This window comes from Jaculus jaculus, chromosome 9 (assembly GCF_020740685.1).
Source record: "Jaculus jaculus isolate mJacJac1 chromosome 9, mJacJac1.mat.Y.cur, whole genome shotgun sequence".
Lineage (NCBI taxonomy): Eukaryota > Metazoa > Chordata > Mammalia > Rodentia > Dipodidae > Jaculus > Jaculus jaculus.
Genome location: NC_059110.1, coordinates 111,393,515 through 111,414,411, shown reverse-complemented (window position 1 = coordinate 111,414,411; position 20,897 = coordinate 111,393,515). Strand labels below are relative to the sequence as shown.

The following is a 20,897-nucleotide window of genomic DNA, read 5'->3' as shown; positions in this document are numbered from 1 at the left end:
GAATGGAATAACAGGTTCTTTAATATAGAGGATTTAAAAACCTTTAAAATTTACTATGTCCATATCTAATAAAAAAATTTTTTTTTTAACTTTAAAATGCATGGCATGGCTGTGCAAGTAGTTTTGTTGTTGTTTTTGTTTTTCTGTTTTTTCCCCAAGGTAGGGTTCTCACTCTGGCCCAGTCTGACCTGGAATTCACTGTGTATGTAGTCTCAGGCTTGCCTCAAATTCATGGTGATCCTCCTACCTTTGCCACCTGAATGCTGAGAATAAAGGCAGGTGGCACAACACCCAGAATGTAGACAAATTTAAACTTACATTGTTTTAGTGATACCACATTTCATATTTAAATTGTAATTTTTATGTTAATAGCTTAATTGTGTTTCAATGTAACTAAATAAAAACTTTGCTCTGAAGTAATGAGTGGATAAGATTGTAAAGAACTATTCAAGTCATGAACAATGAATCATATTATAAAATTTAAAGCGCTCATATTGTCACTTTATGCACTAATTTAGGAAGGCACTGAGTAAATGCTTTAAAACTTTTTTTTTTTTTTTTTTTTTTTGGTGTGGGGTGAAGTCCCACTCTAGCCCAAGATGACCTGCAACTTATTCTGTAACCTAGTCTGGCCTTGAACGCACAGTAATTTAAGGCATGAACCACCATGCCTGGTTTTCTTTTTTTGTCTTTTGAGGCAGGATTTTACTGTAGCTCAGGCTGAATTGAAATTCAGTGATTCCCTTACCTCAGCCATCCTATTACTAGGATTATAGGTATGAGTCACTATGCTTGGCTTAAAACTTCTTTTGACTCATTAGATTTGAACCATTCTTTTCTAAAACAATAACCAAAGTAAGACTATCTCCTTCAATGGCTTATATAGTCTGCCCTCTGGTGGAAGTGGTAATCAATAGTGAGATGACCAACTAACACCAAGGTGTAATGGTGCACACACCCAGCACTGGGGAAGTACAGGTTGGAGGATCTTGAGCTTTGAGGCTTGTATGGGCTTATAGAACCCTTAGGGGAGTCGCTGTGGAGATACCAACTGGAGAGAAATGTATGTTGTTAATTATCTGCTTAGAACCACTTCAAACTTATTTTCAGAGAATGAAAATATTTTATTAAGGTTTTCTTGGCTGTATCTTCTGGATAAGATTCTGGTTTCCAGCATCCATTCCACTAGCTGTAAAGAAGTACAATTTTGTTGTTTGTTTATAAACAGATTTTCTAAGATTTGCTGGCCACCACAAACATAGCACCACTAGCTATGGCTCTGGTTTCCTTGTTTAGAATATAAGGGTTTTACTTACCAACATCCTAGGAAGTGGAAAGAAAATATCAGTATATGTAAGGTGATTTGAGATTTAAATAAAAGAAGCAAGACAAACAAGAAAAACATAGTTTGTTGCAATGTTCTCCTGCAAAATAGGCTGCAGAAAAACTGAAACTAAGGCCAGTGATGTGGAAAAGAAAACATTAGAGATTTTTAAGAGGATCACAGCACCTCAGCTCAATGAGATTCATGACTGGTCTGTTTACCTGCTGCCTCCTCCTGTGGCATTGTGGGAGTTCTTCCGGGTCCCTGTGGCCCACTATTCTTGTCAGTGGTGTTTTCCTCCAGATTACCTGATGGCTCCTGGGTTTTCATCAGCTGACTCAAAAGAACTGACAACATATTCTGCATGTCAGCTGGTGTGCTTGAAGCTTCAGGAGTTGTTTGTTCTGTTGAAGGCAAGACTACTGGTGCAGGGGGTGCCTCCTTCAATGATTCCTCTGGGGCTATGGATTCTGAGTCCTGCTGCTGGGAAGAGGCTTCTGTCAGTGCACTGATGGACTGGTTCAGGGCTTCTAGCTGCTGTTGCATCTCTGGGTTGGAGTGGATGTTGAGCAGCTGTGCCATTTGAGGGATACTCAGGTCAGTTTGACTCTGTAGCAAGTTTAGTAACACTGCCAATTCACTTTGATTCAGCTGTTGTGTGATGTCACCAAGGCCTGTGGGAAGTGAATGGAGCCAACATAAGGGGATGAAGAATGGCAAGGGCCCCTCTGCCTTTTTCAACTGGCAACAGAAACTTATCCAAAGATTGAAGTTTCATTTTTAGTGTCTCATTTTTTAATACCTCAAATTATGTCACAGTTTATTCTTTATTTTTGCTTAAAAATACATGGAATGTCTATGGAGATAACTAAGCCAATAAAATATATATTAACATAGACCCTAGGTTGAACCTCAGATCAACATAAAAAGGCTGTATGGATCTGGAGAGATGTCTTAGCAGTTAAGGTATTGGCTCCCAAAGCCTAAGTTTGACTCCTCAGTACCCACATAAAGTTAGATGAACAAAGTGGTGCATGTTTGTAGCAGTTAAAGGCACAGATGCATCATTCTGTCTCTCTTCTCTGTCTGCTTGTAAATAAGTAAATAAATAAACACAAAAAAACCAATTGGGTTGGGTGGTGCATATAATCCAACACTGAGGAGGCAGAGAAAGAAAGACACCTTGGGCTCATTAGTCAGCCAGTCTAGTCTAATAGTCCAGTTCTAAGCCAGTTATGAGACCTCGCCTTGAAGGGGAAAAGAAAGGCAGGGTGAGGACCCAGAGATGTCCTCTGGCATCCGTACTCATAACTGTACATCTCCCCACATATACAAGAATACAGGGAGTAATTAAGTTATCTCTATATTGCATGAAAAAATTATTACATTTCATCTTTATTCTTGAGTCATTTTTTTAAATATGTACATTTATTTACGAGCAGAGAGCGAGAGACAGAGTGAGAATGGACTTGCAAGGGCCTCTTATCACTGCAATGAACTCCAGACAAATGCACCACTTAGTGCATCTGGCTTTATGTGGGTACTAGGGAACCGAATCTGGGCTCTCAGGCTATGTAAGCAAGGGCCTTTAACTGCTGAGCCACCTCTGTGGTTCTTCAGCTTTTTTTTTTTTTTTTTTTGTCAAAGTCGAGTCTCCCTCTAGCCCATGCTGATCTGGAATTCACTATGTAGTCTCAGGCTGGCCTCAAACTTATGACAATCCTCCTACCTTCACTTCCCCAGTACTGGATTAAAGGTGTACACCATGACACCTAGCCTGACTTTAAACTTTTGATCCTCCTGCCTCCACTTCTTGAATGCTAGGTTTACAGGTATGAACCACTATACCCACTTTATTGGAGGGGTTTTTGTCTTTTCTTTCTTGTTTCTTTCTTTCTTCCTTCCTTCACTTGCTCCCTCCCTCCCTTCCTTCTCTCTCTCCTTTTCCTTCTTTGTTTGTAAGCAGAGAGAGTGAGTGGGTATGCTAGGGCCTCAAGATGCATGTGCCCCCTTGTGCATCTAGCTTACGTGGGTACTGGAGAACTAAACCTGGTTCCTTTGGCTTTTCAGGAAAGCACCTTAAGCACTAAGCCATTTCTCTAGACCTCTTTTTATTTTTAAAATATTTTAATTTGTGAGACAGCAAAAGCATGGGTGTTTCAGGGCCTCCTGCCATTGCAAACAAATTCCAGACACTTGTGCCTTTTTTGCATCTGGGTTTATGTGTGTATTGGGGAATCAAACCCAGGCCATCAGGCTTTGCAAGCAAGTGCCTTTAACCACTGAATCACTTCTTTAGCCCCAGATAGTATTTATTTTTAAAGCTTCCTCAGTAGTTCTAAAGTGTAGCTAATATTGACAAAAAAGAACTATAGTTCAAAAAACTGGAGGTAATTCAGGAGAAATACTTTGTTATAACAGGCCATTATGACAGTTTTAGTATACTTAGATAATAAGCTTACAGATCTAACATACACATACTGCCTCCCAAGTGCTGGGAGTAAAGGTGTGTACCACCACACCCAGCACAGAAATAACCATATTTAGCAATTGTGATTTCACCACATAAGGACATTTTAACCTCTCTTTCCTTACTTGAGAAAAACTAAAAGACACACATACACTTTTTACACTTGACCTTCAAAATCTGCTGAAATGTGCTTAATAAAAGCAAAGTAGCTCCATTCCACATTTCGGCACTGACCTACTGGATCCCCAGCCCCAGGCTCCACCTTGCCAGGAGCAGGCTGAGGTGGTGCTGGGCTGCTGTTCTTCACAGGCTCAGCAGCGGTCCCTGAGGTAGTTTCTTTTCGAGAGGCTTTGGATGGAGGTGGTTCTTCTACCACTACACCACTTTGTCGCTGCCTTCGCCGTTTCTTACTCCACAATTCATGGCAATCCTGCCAGTGAGGTAAGCTGGAAAACACAAAGCAAAGGAGAATGCAGTAATGAGTAAATAAATAAAAGGATAAGAAATTAAAATAGGAAAGTGAAGCACGTAAGAAGCAGAAATAATAAGGAAAACAAAGTTAGTAAGTAGTAGTCGGGCATAGCAACACATGCCTTTAATCCCAGCAGAGGCAGGAGGATCACCATGAGTTTGAGGCCACCCTGAGATTCCACAGTGAATTTCAGGACAGCCTGGGCTAGAGTGAGACTCTACCTTGAAAAACAAAACCAAACATAAAACGGAGTGATGGTCTGGAGTGTGGAAAGTCAGAAATCCCATTTCATCCACCCTAGGGTTACAGGTGTACAGGGCCAAGACTGTTTATGTGGGTTCTGAAGACTCAAACTTGGGTGGTCACAAGGCCCTTTCAGTCCCTCATTCTTGCTTTTTGTTTGTTTATTTTTATTTATTTGAGAGTGACAGGCAGAGAGAAAGAGGCAGAGAGAGAGAATGGGGCGCCAGGGCCTCCAGCCACAGAAAACGAACTCCAGACGCGTGCACCCCCTTGCGCATCTGGCTAAGGTGGGTCCTGGGGAATCAAGCCTCGAACCAGGGTCCTTAGGCTTCACACAAGCGCTTAACCACTAAGCCATCTCTCAGCCTAGTCCCTATAGGATGTGCACTTAACCACTGAGCACTCTCTCCAGCTTCCCATCTTTTATTTATTTTTTTCTTTTGTTCTTTTTAAAAGAAAGTAATTTTCAATTTATTATTATTTATTTATTTGAGGGAGAGAAAGAGGCAGAGAGAAAGGAAGAGAGAGAGAATGAGCACCACAGGGCCTCCAGCCACTGCAAACGAACTCCAGATGCATGTACCTCCTTCTGCATCTGGCTTATGTGGGTCCTGGAGAATTGAACTGGGATCCATTGGCCTTGCAGGCAAACACATTAACTGCTAAGCCATCTCTCCAGCCCTCTTTTGGTTTTCTTTGAGGTAGGGTCATACTCTGGCCCAGGCTAAGAAGGAATTCACTATGTAGACTCCAGTAGGCCTCCAACTCTAAGTACTAGGATTAAAGGTGTGTGCTACCACGCCCAACCTATCTTATTTGTTTAAACAGACTTTGTCATTGGCCTGGAGTTTACCTGACCAGCAAGCCAAAGTGATCCTCTTATTTCTGCCCCCCTCCCACTTCCACCAATACCAGGATTACAAATTACAGATACATGACACTATGCCCAGCTATCTTTAAAATTATATTTATTTATTTATTTATGTGCAAGCAGGGGAAAGAGACAAGAGACAGAGAACATATGCATGCTAGGGCCTCAGGCCACTGCAAAGTGGCACTGCCCACTCCGGATACATGTGCCACTTTGTGCAGCTGGTCCTACATGGGCACGGGGAAACTGAACTCAAGTCATCAGGCTTTGAAGGCAAGCACTTTAACTGCTGAGCCATCTCTCTAGCCCTATGCCCAGCTTTTTTTTTTTTTTTTTTTTTTTGGTTTTTCGAGGTAGGGTCTCACTCTAGCCCAGGCTGACCTGGAATTAACTCTGTAGTCTCAGGGTGGCCTCGAACTCACGGCGATCCTCCTACCTCTGCCTCCCGAGTGCTGGGATTAAAGGCGTGCGCCACCACGCCCGGCCTATGGCCAGCTTTTAACATGTATATTGGGAATCAAACTAAGCTCCTTGTGCTTTCACACATTCACTTACTGAGCCATCTCTCCAGTCTTTACTTGGCCTATTTTCAGACTTCTCCTAAGTCAATAATATTGACAGTCAAAGCAGGTTAAAGTTTTTATTACAAAATCTCTGTAACAGAAGTTCCCAAAATTCAGTAATAAGTTAATGTATCATCCAGGTATCTGGCCCATGCCTTCAATCCCAGCATTCAGAAGGCAGAGGTAGGACTGCCGTGAGTTCGAGGACACCCTGAGACTACACAGTGAATTCCAGGTCAGCCTGGGCTAGAGGGAGACCCTACCTCAAAAAAAAATTTTTTTTTTAATATAAAAATTCAATGACCTGGGCTGAAGAGATTGCCTGGCAGTTAAAACATTTGCATGCAAAGCCTATGGAACTAGGTTCAATTCCCCACTACCTACACAAAGCCAGATGCAAAAAGTGGTACGTGCATCTGAAGTTCGTTTGCTAGAGGCCCTGGCATACCCATTCCCCACCTCTCTCTGTGCTTGAAAGTAAATAACTTTTTAAAAAATATTCAGTAACTTCACAATGATGCAATCTATTTAAAATTAGAATTGTGGGGGCTCAGCAGTTAAAGATGCTTGCTTGCAAACCAAGACACCCCAGGTTCAATTCTGAAATACCCATGTAAGGCCAGATACACAAGGTGGCACATGGGTCTAGAGTTCATTTACAGTGGCAAGAGGCCTTGGTGTGCCCATACTCACTCTCCTTTTTGTCTCTCTGTCCCCCCCAAAAAAATATATATATGTATATATTTATATTTTAAATGTTTTTATTTACTTGACAGGGAAAGAGGGAGAGGGAGAGAAAGAATGTGCGCACCAGGGCCTCCAGCCACTGCAAATGAACTCCAGACACGTGCACCCCTTGTGCATCTGGCTAATGTGGGTCCTGGGGAACCGAACCTGGGTCCTTTGGCTTTGCAGGCAAACACCATAACCACTAAGCCATCCTTCCAGCCCATATATATATATTAATAAATCAGATTTGTCCTAGTAAGTGTGAGAAATATGAATGGATAAAAACAAGAAGGGATATTTTCAAAGTGGTTGTGTAGATGAATATACTAGGTATCCAGAGACAAAAGAAAATTGTTAGACTCCTCAAATTAGAGTAATTAGCCAGGTATAGTGGCAGACACCTTCAATTTCAGCACTTGGAAGGAAGAGGTTGGAGGAGAGCTGTGAATTCAAGGGCTAGAGTGAGAACCTACCTTGAAAAAGAAATTAAAACATTAAAAATTAGCAGGGTAAACTGGGTGTGGTGCCACAAGCCTTTAATCCCAGCACTTGAGAGGCAGAGGTAGAAGGATCACCATGAGTCCTAAGACACCCTGAGACTACATAGTGCATTCCAAGTCAGCCTGGACTAGAGTGAAATCCTACCTCAAAAAACAAAACAGGGCTGGAGAGATGGCTTAGCGGTTAAGCGCTTGCCTGTGAAGCCTAAGGACCCCGGTTCGAGGCTCGGTTCCCCAGGTCCCACGTTAGCCAGATGCACAAGGGGGCGCACGCGTCTGGAGTTCATTTGCAGAGGCTGGAAGCCCTGGCGCGCCCATTCTCTCTCTCCCCCTCTATCTGTCTTTCTCTCTGTGTCTGTCGCTCTCAAATAAATAAATTAAAAATAAATAAATAAAAAAATAAAACAAACAAACAAAAACAAAATTGCAGGGTGTGGTGATGCATGCCTTTCATCACAACACTTGGAAGGCAAAGGTAGGAGGATCATCGTGAGTTCAAGACTACCCTGAGATTAAACAGTGAATTCCAGGTCAAACTCAGCTAGAGAAACCCTACCTTGAAAAAATAAAAACTAATCATGGAAAATGCTAATAAAAATTAAAAAAAAGAAAAGAAAAAGAAAAAACTGAGCTGAAATGATAGCAAAACCAGAGACCCAGATTCAATTCCGTAGGATCCATATGAGCAAGAAGTCCAACGCAGCATATGTTTCTGGAGTTCATTTGCAGTGGCTAGAGGATCTGGTATGCCCACTTTCTCTGCCTCTTTCTTTTTCTCTCAAATAAGTAAATAAAAGTAAAATATTAAAAAAAACAAAAAAGACAAACAGCTGAGTATGATGGCACATGCCCTTTAATTCTAGCACTCAGAAGGCAAAGGTATAAGTTTCAGGCCACCTTGAGACTACATAGTGGAATTCCAGGTCAGCCTGGGCTATAAGGCCCCACCTCAAAAATTAAAAAACAGACAAAAATCATTAAAAAACAAAAAACACTGGAGAGATGGCTCAGGAGTTAAAGGCAGTTGCTTGCAAAGCCAAGGGCCCAGGTTCAAATCCCCAGTATATAGATGTAAAGTGGGGCATCAAGAGTTTGTTTGCAATGGCATGATGATCTGATGCACACATTCCCTCTCTAAATAAATAAATACACACATTTTGGTTTATTGAGGTATGTTCTCATTTTAGTCCATGCTAACCTGGAATTCACTATGCAGTCCAAGGCTGGCCTTGAACTCAAAGTGATCTTCTTACCTCTGTATCCTGAGAGTGCTGGGATTAAAGATATGTGCCACCATGCATGGCTTAAATAATATATATATATATATTTTTAAAATTTTCGAGGTAGAGTCTCACTCTAGCTTAGGCTAACATGGAATTCACTATGTAGTCTCAGGGTGGCTTCGAACTCACGGTGATCCTCCTACCTCTGCTTCATGAGTGCTGGGATTAAAGGCATGAGCCACCATGCCCAGCTAAGTAAAGATTTTTTAAGAAATAAAATAACTGACCTTATCCACAGTAACACTCCAAGACATCCCTCCATTTGGGACTTGTTTAGACATATACAATTCTTTGGTGGGGGGGACCTTATTTTTTAGTTTCTCATCTCCTGAGGCCACTGGGAAGTTCAGAACCACAATATACAGTCACTTACTCTGGAGGAGCCATTTTGCTGAGTTCCACATCTTTAAGGAAGTCACTCTGCAGGGTCTGTTCAGCTGTGCATCGCTTACTAGGATCTAGTGTCAGCATGTGGTCCAGTAAGTCAAGTGCTGCTGAAGGAATGCTACAGAAAGAATTACAAAGTAAAAAGTTCAGAATGATCCCACAGCTCTCAAACCTGTGAATTTTCATTTTCATGTAAAACTGAGGAAGCGAGTTAAAGGTTGGCTAATACAAGCAAATAGTACTGGACCTACAAAATATAGTGCTATTACAATATAGGCAAGAAAAAATTCTGAAGCTAACAATTTTACTTCTGAAGAACAAGGATACTAAGAAAATACACATATTAAAATTTAAATCATATTTTTTTCAGTTGTGTGTGGTGTGCATGTAGGTTTTAATGCTTGGGGAAAACTCCTGGGTAGATGTATGGAAGTCACAAGTCAATGTTGAATGTCTTCCTTAAATGTCCTCTCTATATAGATTTTTAAAAGTATTTTATTATTTTTTTTTTACACACACAGAGAGAGAGAGAGAGAGGGACAGACAGACAGCAGAGAATGTATGGGCACGGCAGGGCCTCCAGCCACTGCAAACGAACTCCAGACACGTGTGCCCCCTTGTGCATCTGGCTAACGTGGGTCCTGGGGAATCAAACATGGGTCCTTTAGCTTTGCAGGCAAATGCCTTAACCGCTAAGCCATCCCTCCAGCCCCCTTTATATTTTTTCTTGTATGTGCACGAGGAAGCTAGAGGTGTGGTGTATGTTTATGTAAGTATGTTCTTATGTGTGTGGGTGTGTATATATCCATGTCAACGTGTGCATGTGGAGGCCATGGGTTGACACTGGGTCTCCCTCTGTGACTCTTTCCCTTTTTGAAAACAGATCTGATTTGGCTACGCTGGCTAGGACCCTGCATTGGGGAACTTGCCTCCCAATCACTGCGATACAAGTACATACTGACACACTGAGCACTTACATGGATTCTGGAGATGTAAACTCAGCTCCACATGCCAGTGCAGCAGCACTTTGCTGACTAAGCTATCTTCCCACAATCCCCACCCCACTTTTTTTTAAGACAGGCTCTCTCATTAAACCTGGAATTCACAAATCCAGTGACAGGGGTGCACAGGCATGGATCAAACGTTTACATGGGTGCTAGGGACTCAAACTCAGGTCCTTCTGCTTGCACAGAAAACATTTTATTTACTAAGCCATCTTCCCAGCTCTCACAAATGCTTTTCTATGCTCTAAAGCCTTCCAAGGAGAAAATTATAAAAGTGCTATGACAATACTCACAACTGGGGCTGGAGAGATGGCTCAGCAGTTAAGCAATGCCTAGGTTTGATTCTCTAGTATGGACGTATAGCCAAATGCACATGGTAGCGTTCATTTGCAGTGGCTAGAGGCCCTGGCATACCCATTCTCGCTCGCTCTCTCCTTGCAAATAAAGTATTAAAAAAAAAAAAAAGCCGGGTATGGTGGTGCACGCCTTTAATCCCAGCACTCGGTAGGCAGAGGTAGGAGGATCACCGTGAGTTCGAGACCACCTGAGACTCCATAGTGAATTCCAGGTCAGCCTGGGCTAGAGTGAAACACTACCTCGAAAAACAAAAACAACAACAACAACAACAACAAAAAAAAAAAAAAAAAAAAACCTCTAATCCCAGCACTCATAGGTAGAAGGATGACCAAGAGTTCAAGGCCACCCTGAGACTAAAGAGTAAATTCTAGGTCCCCTGGGCTATAGCAAGACCCTACCTGGAAAAAACAAAATACGAACACTAATACCACTACTCTAAAATAAAATGTTGACCTGGGCATGGCGACACAGCCCTTAATACCAGCAATTAGGAGGCTGAGGAAGGAGGTGAGATGTGAGTTTAAAGCCAACCTGGATTACAGAGTGAATTCCAAGTCAGCCTGGGCTAGAGTGAGACTGCTTCAAAACATCTAAAAATTAGGGCTGGAGAGATGGCTTAACAGTTACGGCATTTGCCTACAAAGCAAAAGGACCTCAGTTCCATTCCCCAGGACACATGTAGGCCAGATGCTCAAGGGGGCATATGCATCTGGAGTTCATTTGCAGTGGCTTGAGGCTCTGGTGCACCCACTCTCTCTTTCTCTCAAATAAATAAATAAAGTATTTTTTAAAAAGACATCCAAAAATTAAAATAAAATGTTTGCCAAGAAAAGTGGGATAATACTAACTAACTAGACCAGGACTAAGTCCCAAGAGAAACAGAAATGAGATATTTTTTTTTTTCCAAACTCACAAGGAGAATTCTTCTCTTAGGCGTCTTCTATACTGTTTCTTCGGTTTCATGGTGTTGAAGTAGGGCAGCTTGATAACATCAGGCCATACTGCTGGACAAGGACTACCACAGAGACGGCTGAAAACAGAGCAAAAAGCAAGAACATTGGAGTAAGCATTATGAATTCTGGATGTTTTATAATAAGAATTGTCTCTTGAGAGCTGAGCAATCTTTAATTAATGTATTAGAAGGTATGCAAAAAAGCAAAGCATGACCTACTGATATAAAGACAGAAGAAATAGGACAGAGAGAATTGGTTATAAAATAGCAAGAGAAAATACTGACTTAACAATGCACAGTTACTTACATTTGATTTTATAAAGAATGTCCTTAGCCAGGCATGCTGGAATATACCTTTAATCCCAGTACTCAGGAGGCAGAGGTAAGAGGATCACTGTGAGCTCAAGGCCATCCTGAGACTACATAGTGAATTTCAGGTCAGCCTGAGCTAGAGCAAGACCCTACCTCGGAAAACAAACAAACAAACAAAAAAACCCTAAAGTACAACATACTTATTAGGCAAAGGAGATGGCTCAGTAATTAAGGTGCTTGATTGCAAACCCTGATAACCCAGATTTGATTTCCTAGTAACCATGTTAAACCAGATGCAAAGTGGAACATACATCTGAAGACTGTTTACAGTGGCAAGAAGCCCTGGTGGCACATTCTCACTCCCTCTCAAATAAATAAATACATAAAGTGTTTTTTTTTTTTTAAATTTACATTTGAAACCTTAGTGTGTTGGCACACCCTTCTAGTCCTAGAACCCAGGAGGCAGAGGTGACCATGAGACTACAAAGTGAGTTTGAGGTCAGCCTGGGCTATACAGCAAGACATTACCTCAAAACAAAGAAACAAACAAACAAACAAACAAAGCATTTGAAAACTGGGCATAGTGGTGCATACCTCTAATCCCAACACTTGGGAAGTTGAGGTAAGAGGATCATAGTAAATTTGAGAGCATTTTGAGCCACAGAGTGACTTCCAGGTCAGCTTGCCTGTTACTACTTTTCATCTTATTGAAAGGAGCAGCCTGGCTAGCTAAGTTGGTACAACACGAATTCTCAATTTTATTGAAAAGAAAAGGGGGTTCTAGAGAGAGAGTTTAGAGGATAAAATGCTTCATGCAAAGCCAGAGGAGCTAGGTTCAATTCCCCAAGACCCAATATAAGCTAGATGCTGAAGGTGGTGCATACGTCTGAAATTTGTTTGCAGTGGTTGAAGGCCTGATGCGCTCATTCTCTCTTTCTCAAAACAAAAAAAAAGAGAGAGAGAGAGCTAGGCATGGTGGTGCACACCTTTAATCGGAGCACTCTGGAGGCAGAAGATCGCCATGAGATCAAAATCACCCTGAGACTACATAGTGAATTCCAGATTGGCTTGGGACAGAGTGAGACCCTACCTCGAAAAACAAAACACAAAGACCAAAAAAAAAAAAAAAAAAAAAAAGGCTGAGCCATGTTGTACAGGCTTACAGTTTTAGGATTCTGGAAGTTGAGGCAGGATTGTCAGTTGAGGACCATATGACCTCTACAGAAAGAACTTAGCTGGAGGTGAGGTAGATGAGGAAGAAAGGAAAAGAGAAAAGGGGAAAAAGAGAAGATAAAAATGGTAGAAATCCCATCCTAACCCATAACCATTCATTCATATGCTATGTATTTTATTAAATTGTAAAGTTTGTCTTTGTTTTTAGAGGTAGGGTTTCACTCTAGCCCAGGCTGACCTGGAATTCACTATGTAGTCTCAGGGTTGCCCTGAACTCACAACAATCCTCCTACCTCTGCCTCCCAAGTACTAGGATTCAAAGTGTACACAACCATGCCTGGCTTAAATTGTAAATTTTATGAGGGTAAGATACAATCTTACTTAAGGACAGATCATTATTATTTTGTTGTTTTTTGTTTTATTTTTCAAGGTAGGGTCTCACTATAGGCCAGGCTCACCTGGATGCACTATGTAGTTTCAGGATAGGCTTGAACTCACAGCAATCCTCCTACCTTTGCCTCTGAGGGATGGAATTAGAAGCGTTCACCACCACACACAGCTATTACCTCTTTCAAATTAACAAAATAAACAATTAACTGAGGGCTGGTTCAATGGATAAAGGTAGTTGCTTGCTAAACCTGAAGGCCTGAATTCAATTCCCAGTACCCACATAAAACTAGAAGCACAAAGTTTGTTTACAGAAAAAAACAAAGAGGCCCTGACATATCCATTCTCAATCTCTCCTGGCAAATAAATGAATAAACAAGTTAAAAAAAAAAAAAGCCAGGCATGGTAATAGATGCCTTTAATCCTCTACTCCAGAGGGCAAGATAGGAGGATCACTGTGATTTTGAGGGGAGCCTGAGACTACATAGTGAATTACGAGAGTAAGACCCCACCTTGAAAAAAAAACTAAATAAACTTATTTATTTATCAAGAGTGAATGTTTGAGTGGACGCTGGAAGCCTCAAGTTTGGCCAGCAGGGCCAAGTAACTGAACAGGTGCAATAGTGGTATGTCTGTTCTGGGGAAAATAAATTGCTCTATAATTGGACTGGAGGCTCACTCTACGGGAGGGAATACATGTTTGGTACTGAAAACCTACTCAAAAACCTATGGCAGTTAGCCTGGGCTAGAACAAGACCCTACTTGGCAAAAACAAAAAACAAACAAACAAAAAGGCCTATGGTCAAGGAAGTCATGAGCCTTAGGGAGTGTAATGCCAGCTCTTCTCTGGCTACATATATGTTATGCTCACCAAACTGCCTTGTAAACACTTCATTTAACATTCATATCCATATAATAATGCTACTCTCAGTTTTGGTTACAGAAGCTTCTCTTTTCAGCTGGTGGTGACCACTGAGATGACCCAAAAGCCACCACAGTGCTGAGAAGTGACAGAGGAGTGTTCAGAACTGACACATCTCTATCACATGCTCCAAGGCTTGTGGAAGAGGTAGCAGAAAGAATGTAAGAGCCAAAGGAAGAGTAGGACTGCTTACAATGTGACTGTCCAGACAGAAATTGGCCTTGATATCCATGTACTTGCAATGCCTAGCAATATATTCATAAGATGCTCATAATGGGAAGAAAAAGATGATGACATCAAAATAAGGGAGAGGGAAGGGATATGATGGAGTGGAGTTGTGAAGGGGAAAGTGGAAGAGGGGAGGGAATTTTCATGGTTTATTGTCTGTAAGTATAGAAGTTGTCAATATATAAAAAAAAAATTAAAGCCAGGTGTGGTGGCTCATACCTTTAATCCCAGCACTTGGGGGACAGAGGTAGAAGGATTTTATTAAGTTCACCCTGAGACTACATAGTGAATCCCAGGTCAGCCTGGGCTAGAGTGAGACCCTACTTTAAAAAACAAAAAATAAACAAATAAAAATATATACATACATACGTGTGTGTGTGTGTATATGGAGGGGGGGAGGGAGAGAGAGAAGAGAAAGAAGTTTAGCTGTGCGTTGCAATACAGTTAATCTAGCACTCAGAGGTAAGAGGATCACTGTGAGTTCGAGGCCACCCTGAAACTACATAGTAAATTCCAGGTCAGCTTGGACTAGAGTGATACTCTACCTCAGAAACAGAAAAAAAGACTACATAGTGAATTCTAGGTGTGTTTGGGCTAGAGGGAGACCACACCTCAAAAAACCAAAAAGAAAAAAAAAAAGAAGAAAATGTTTGACTTTGTATACTTTTGGTTTTTTGAGGTAAGTCCTGCTCTAGCCCAGGCTGACCTGGAATTCACTATGTAATCTCAGGCTGGCCTTGAACTCACAGCAATCCCCCTACCTCTGCCTCCTGAGTGCTGGGATTAGGCATGCGCCACCGCACTCAGCCCATATACTTACTTTTATATTTATGTAACTGGGAAGATGTAAAAATTTTCTCAAGTGAAAAGTGGTTGTGAATGGAAAAAGATTAAGAAGCCTTCATCAGTAACAATGGACATTAAGAAGTTAAGAAGTTAAGTGTAAAGGGGGGAGGCATGTGTAACAGTACCTGATCAGTTCTAGTTGAGCCAGTTCCAAATTGGCTTGAAAAATAGGCTTCTTTGTAAACAGTTCTCCAAGGATGCATCTGAAAAAATTAAAATTGAGATATTAGTAAAGAAATATGTAGAAACAAATACTTCTTGCATTGAAAATAGTATATAAGGTTTAAATTTCTCAAGATTAAATTTATGGCACCTATAAACAAGAGCCCAAATCTCCTGCCATTGTAAATTAAGGAATTAAACATAATTTTACAAGCATGCTCACCAGTTTTTATAAAGGGAATATAAGCTTTGTAATTAATTTATAGAAAATGTATTACACTATAGTCCTCTGGGCACTATATTTACAAAGAAAACTATTTGTTAGTAGTCAAGATCTATTTCAACTTTCATATAAATTTTGCTTAAACACCTTTATTATTCTGAGTGGGCTTTTAAAACTAAAAATTCGCCTTGTCTCAAAGCAGCTCTGCACAAAATGTTCACTAGTTACAAAAGAAAAATTAGCAATGGACAATGACAACACATTAACCAAGTCACAAAAATTACTATTATCACAAAAGGGCCAAATTCGGTTATTTATTTATAGATCTGATACCACATGAGGAAGATAACATTGCTTATGGAATATTGCAGCTAAAAATATACAACCTGAGAGGGAATTACCATGAGATATTGTTTACAATCATGGAAGTTGTTAACTATAAAAAAAATATATATATATATATACACAATCTGAAACTATGTAGTAGCTGGCAGATAGTCTGCAAAACTGTGTCACCAGGTTTTTAAAAAGAAAGCTGAGGACTGGAGAAATGCCTCAGTGGTTAAAGGTACTTGCTTGCAAAGCCTAACAATCTGGGTTTGATTATCCAGCACCCATGATACACAAAGTGGCACAGGTGTCTGGAGTTCATTTACAGGTGCAACAGGCTTGGCTTGCAAATAAATAATAAAATATTAAAAAAAAAAAAAAGCCCTGCTGGGTATGGTGGCACACACCTTTGATCCCAGTGCTTGGGAAACACAGGCCAAAGGATCACTGTGAGTTGAAGGCCAGCCTGAAGCCCTACCTCAAAAACCCAAAAACAAAACAAAATTACAGCCAGAACCTCACTGGTTGAACCAGCTAGAGTACTGTTCTCACTTCTAATTCAAAAACTGTAACTTCCTTTTCTTTCCCTTTCTAGTTTGGATATCTCCACTGGAAATCCTAAGCAAGTTTGCTGGGACACTTTGCGGGCTTTCACTCCCAGAAGCTCTTGATCCAACAACCTCTCTTTCACTCTTATAAGAAATGCTACCAACTCACTCTCAGGCTTCTGGTTCTGTACTTTCCTTAATAAAGTCTGCAGCCAGGTGTGGTGGTGCATGCCTTTGACCCCAGCACACAGGAGGCAGAAAGTAGGAGTGAGTTCAAGGCCAGCCTGAAACTACATAGTGAATTCCACGACAGCCTGAGCTAGAGTGAAACCCTACCCCAGAAAACCAAAAAAAGAACAAAAGAAATAAGCCATAGGTTGGTGGCGCACGCCTTTAATCCCAGCACTTGGTAAACAGAGGTAGAATGTTCGCTGAGTTGGAGGCACCCTGAGACTACATAGTGAATTCCAGGTCGGTCTGAGCTAGAATGAGACCCTACCTTGAAAAATGAAAAAAAAAAAAATAATAAATAAATAAAGAGGAATCACAGCTGAGCATGGTGGCGCATGCCTTTAATCCCAGCACTCGGGAGGCAGAGGTAGGAGGATCACCGTGAGTTCAAGGCCACCCTGAGAATACATAGTGAATTCCAGGAAAGCCTGAGCTAGAGTGAAACCCTACCTCAAAAAACAAAAAAAAAAAAAAAAAAAAAGAAAGAAAGAAAGAAAAGAAAAAAATAGAAAAGAAAAGAGAGGAATCATAAGCAAGGTGTGATGGCACACACCTTTAATCCAAGCACTCAGGAAGCTAAGAGGATCAAGGTGAGTTCAAAGCCACCCCTGAGACTACATAGTAAGTTCTACGTCTAGATGAGACCCTACCTGGAAACACACACACACACACACACACAGAAAAACAATGCTAACAAAAAAAAAGTTGAGAGCCAGCTGTGATGTCACATGCCCTTAATCTCAGCACTGTGGAGGCAGAGGTAGGAGGATCACAGTGAGTTCAAGGACACCCTGAGACTACAGAGTGAATTCCAGGTCAGCCTGGAATAGAGAGCTACCTCGAAAAACAAAACAAAAAAAAATGTTGAGTAACATATAGAAATTTGACTATGGTGACAGCAAAATACTGGTTTTCCCACAGTGTAAGTTAAAAAGTGGTTTTAGGGCTGGGGAAATGGCTTAGAGGTTAACGTGTTTGCCAGTGAAGCCTAAGGCCCCAGTTTGATTCCCCAGGACTCACGTAAGCCAGATGCAAAAGCGCAAAAGGGAGGCTCATGCATCTGAAACTCATTTGCAGTGGCTGGAAGTCCTTGTATACCTGTTCTCTCCGAGCCACACCTGCCTCTTTGGCTCTCTCTCAAATAAATTTAAAAAAAAAAATTGTGAAAAAAAGTGGTTTTACCAAGAACTACAAAAAGCCTTTTAGAAATTAGCATTTTTAGGCTACAGGGATGGCTCAGCAGTTAAGGCGTTTGCCTGCAAAGCCAAAGGACCCTGGTTCAACTCCCCAGGACCCATGTAAGCCAGATGCACAAAGTGGCACATGCGTCTAGAGTTCATTTGCAGTGGCCCTGGCACAACTGTTCTTGTTCTCTCTCTCGCCCTCTTTCTGTCAAATAAATAAAATATTACCAAAAAAAAAAAAAAAAAAAAAAAAGGAATTGAGCCAGACATAGAGGAGGATCACTGTGAGTTCAAGGCCACCCTGAGAATACAGAGTGAATATTCCAGGTCAGCCTGGGCTAGACTGAGACCCTACCTCAAAAATCCAAACAAACAAAAAAGCATTTTCTTGGTTGTGGTGATACACAATGTCTTAAATTATTAAACTATAAAATTGAAATATATGTAGATTATTGTATACTTTAATAAATTTAGTAAATCTGAATAAAAGCTATATAAGACAAAGCATGGTAATAGGCTGTGAAGCCTAAGGACCCCAGTTCGAGGCTCCATTCCTCAGGTCCCCACGCAGGCTTTGAATGTCAGCACTTGGTAGGCAAAGGTAGCAGGATCACCTTGAGATTAAGGCCAGCCTGCAACTACATAGTGAATTCCAGGTAAGCATGGGCTAGAGTGAGACTCTAGGGGGAAGGTGGAAGGGGGAAGGGGGGAGGGGGGGGGGGGGCGGGGGGGGGGGGGGGGGGGGGGGGGGGGAAGGGGGGAAGGGGGGAAGGGGGGAAGGGGGGAAGGGGGGAAGGGGGAAGGGGGAAGGGGGAAGGGGGAAGGGGGAAGGGGAAAGGGGAAAGGGGAAAGGGGAAAGGGGAAAGGGGAAAGGGGAAAGGGGAAAGGGGAAGGGGAAGGGGAAAGGAAGGGAAGGGAAGGAAGAGAAGGAAGGAAGGAAGGAAGGAAGGAAGGAAGGAAGGAAGGAAGGAAGGAAGGAAGGAAGGAAGAGCGAGCGAGCGAGCGAGCGGGGTGTGTTGGCATAAACCTTTAATCCCAGCACTTGGGAGGAAGAGGTAGGAGGATGGCTGAGTTCGAGGCCATCCTGAGACTACATAGTTAATTTCAGGTCAGTCTGGGCTTAGAGTAAGACCATACCTCAAAAAAACCAAAGGGGAAGAGAAAAAAAAAAAAGCTATGTAAGGGCTATAGAGAGATGGCTAAACGGATAAGGCGCTTGCTACAAAGCCTAAAGACACAGGTTTGATTCCTCAGTACCTATGTAAACCAGAGGCATAAAGTGGCACATGCATCTGGAGTTCATTTCTAGTGACTGGATACCCTGGCAAACCCATTCTATATCTGCCTGCCTATATTCTATATTTTACTCTTTCAAATAAATAAACACTTTAAAAACTATAAAAATTCTAGTTTTTTTTATAACTTACTTTTTAGATTTTGAGGTAGGGTCTCCCTTTAGCCCAGGCTGACCTAGAACTCACTATGTAGTTTCAGGCTGGCATCAAACTCACTGTGATCCTCCTACTTTTATCTCTTGAGTGCTGGGATTAAAGGTGTGTGTCACCACCATGACCACTCTTGCAACTTATTGTTAAGTTTGAAGTTACTTCAAAATAATTTTACAGGAGCAGAGCATGGCAGCACACACCTTTAATTCCAGCACTAGGGAGGTAGAGGTAGGAAGACTGCTGTAAGTTTGAGGCTACCCTGAGCTAGGGTGAGACCCTACCTTGAAAAACTAAAGGAAAAAAATAATAACAGTAATTTTAAAGGGAAAAATACACAAGGACTTAACACCTTTTGTCAATGTATTTTTTTTTTAATAGCAGGTAAAGAGCCCAGGGCAGTTAGCTTAGGCCTACCAACCCAGCAGCACTTGGGAGGTAGGAGGACCAGGAGCTCCAGGCCAGCCTTACCTACATGAGACCATGTCTCAAAAAACAAATTAAAGAAAAATAGGCAGGTGTGGTGGCGCATGCCTTTAATCCCAACACTGTGGAGGCCCAAGTAGGAGGATACCCTTGAGTTTGAGTCTAGCCTGAGATTAGAGTGAATTCTAGGCCAGCCTGGGCTAGAGTGAGATGGTAACTTGATTGATTAAAAAAGAAAAAAGGGGCTGGAGAAATGGCTTAGCGGTTAAGTGCTTGCCTGTGAAGCCTAAGGACCCCAGTTTGAGGCTTCATTCCTCAGGTCCCATGTAAGCCAGATGCACAAGGGGGCATGTGCATTTGGAATTCATTTGCAATGGCTGGAGGCCTTGGCACACCCATTCTCCCTGTCCCCCTCTGCCTCTTTTTCTCTCTGTAACTCTCAAATAAATAAATAAAAACAATACAAACAAAAACAATTTTTTTTAAGAATTAAAAAGAAAAAAGGGAGCTGATGAAATGGCTTAGCAGTTAAGGCAGTTTGCCTGCTAAGCCTAAGAACCCTGGTTCAATTCCCTAGGACCCACGTAAGCCAGATGCACAAGGAGGAGCATGCATCTGGAGTTTGTTAACAGTGGCTAAAGGCCCTGGTGCACCCATTCTCTCTTTCTCTCAAATAAATAAAGAAAATATTTTAAAAAGAAAAGAAAAGAAAGAAAAAAGAAAAAAGGAGGCTACAGGAATGGCTTAGCAGTTAAGCCAAAGGACCGTGATTCAATTTCCCAGGACCCACATTAGCCAGATTGCATAAGGGGGCATATGCATCTGGAGTTTGTTTGCAGTGGCTGGAGGCCCTGGTGTACCCATTCTCTCCCTCTCTCTCTCTCTCTCTCTCTCTCCCTCCCTCCCTCCCTCCCTCCTTCTTTCTCTGTCAAATAAAGGAAGAAAGAAAGAAAAAGAAAAAAGAATGTAATTAGCATAAGTTACTTGGTACTAACATCTTAAACCTCAGAGGACAGATGACCAACTTTTCTACTTCACACATAACTTGCTGTACTAGTCTTTACAGCTGCTTCCCTGGCTTGATTAGTACTAGCCAATCCTGATAGCTGTAATTTAAAAAAAAAAATTATTTCTGCTGCATGTAAACTCCAGACACATGCACTGCTTTGTACATCTGTCTTTATGTGGGTACCAGGGAACTGAACCCAAGCCATAAGGGTTTGAAAGCAAGCACCATATCTTAAGCTCATCCTTGTTTCTGTGGCTTTGACTTTGAGGTACAGTTTCACTCTAGACCAGATTGACATAAAACTTCTCTATCACCC

General features: G+C 41.6%; 1 protein-coding gene across 9 annotated transcripts in view; it reads right to left on the bottom strand.

The window, feature by feature from the left end:
• Cdk12 (cyclin dependent kinase 12) overlaps nucleotides 1-20,897 on the bottom strand; it is a 103,625-nt gene that overhangs the window by 30,040 nt on the left and 52,688 nt on the right. For all 9 annotated transcript variants that reach the window (XM_045157947.1, XM_045157951.1, XM_045157950.1 and 6 more), the window contains 5 exons: nucleotides 15,149-15,226; nucleotides 11,117-11,233; nucleotides 8,829-8,960; nucleotides 4,029-4,240; nucleotides 1,546-1,998 (listed from right to left, as the gene is read on the bottom strand). In XM_045157947.1, coding sequence (XP_045013882.1) covers nucleotides 1,546-1,998; nucleotides 4,029-4,240; nucleotides 8,829-8,960; nucleotides 11,117-11,233; nucleotides 15,149-15,226 — 992 coding nt within the window. The remainder of the gene's footprint in view (nucleotides 1-1,545; nucleotides 1,999-4,028; nucleotides 4,241-8,828; nucleotides 8,961-11,116; nucleotides 11,234-15,148; nucleotides 15,227-20,897) is intronic.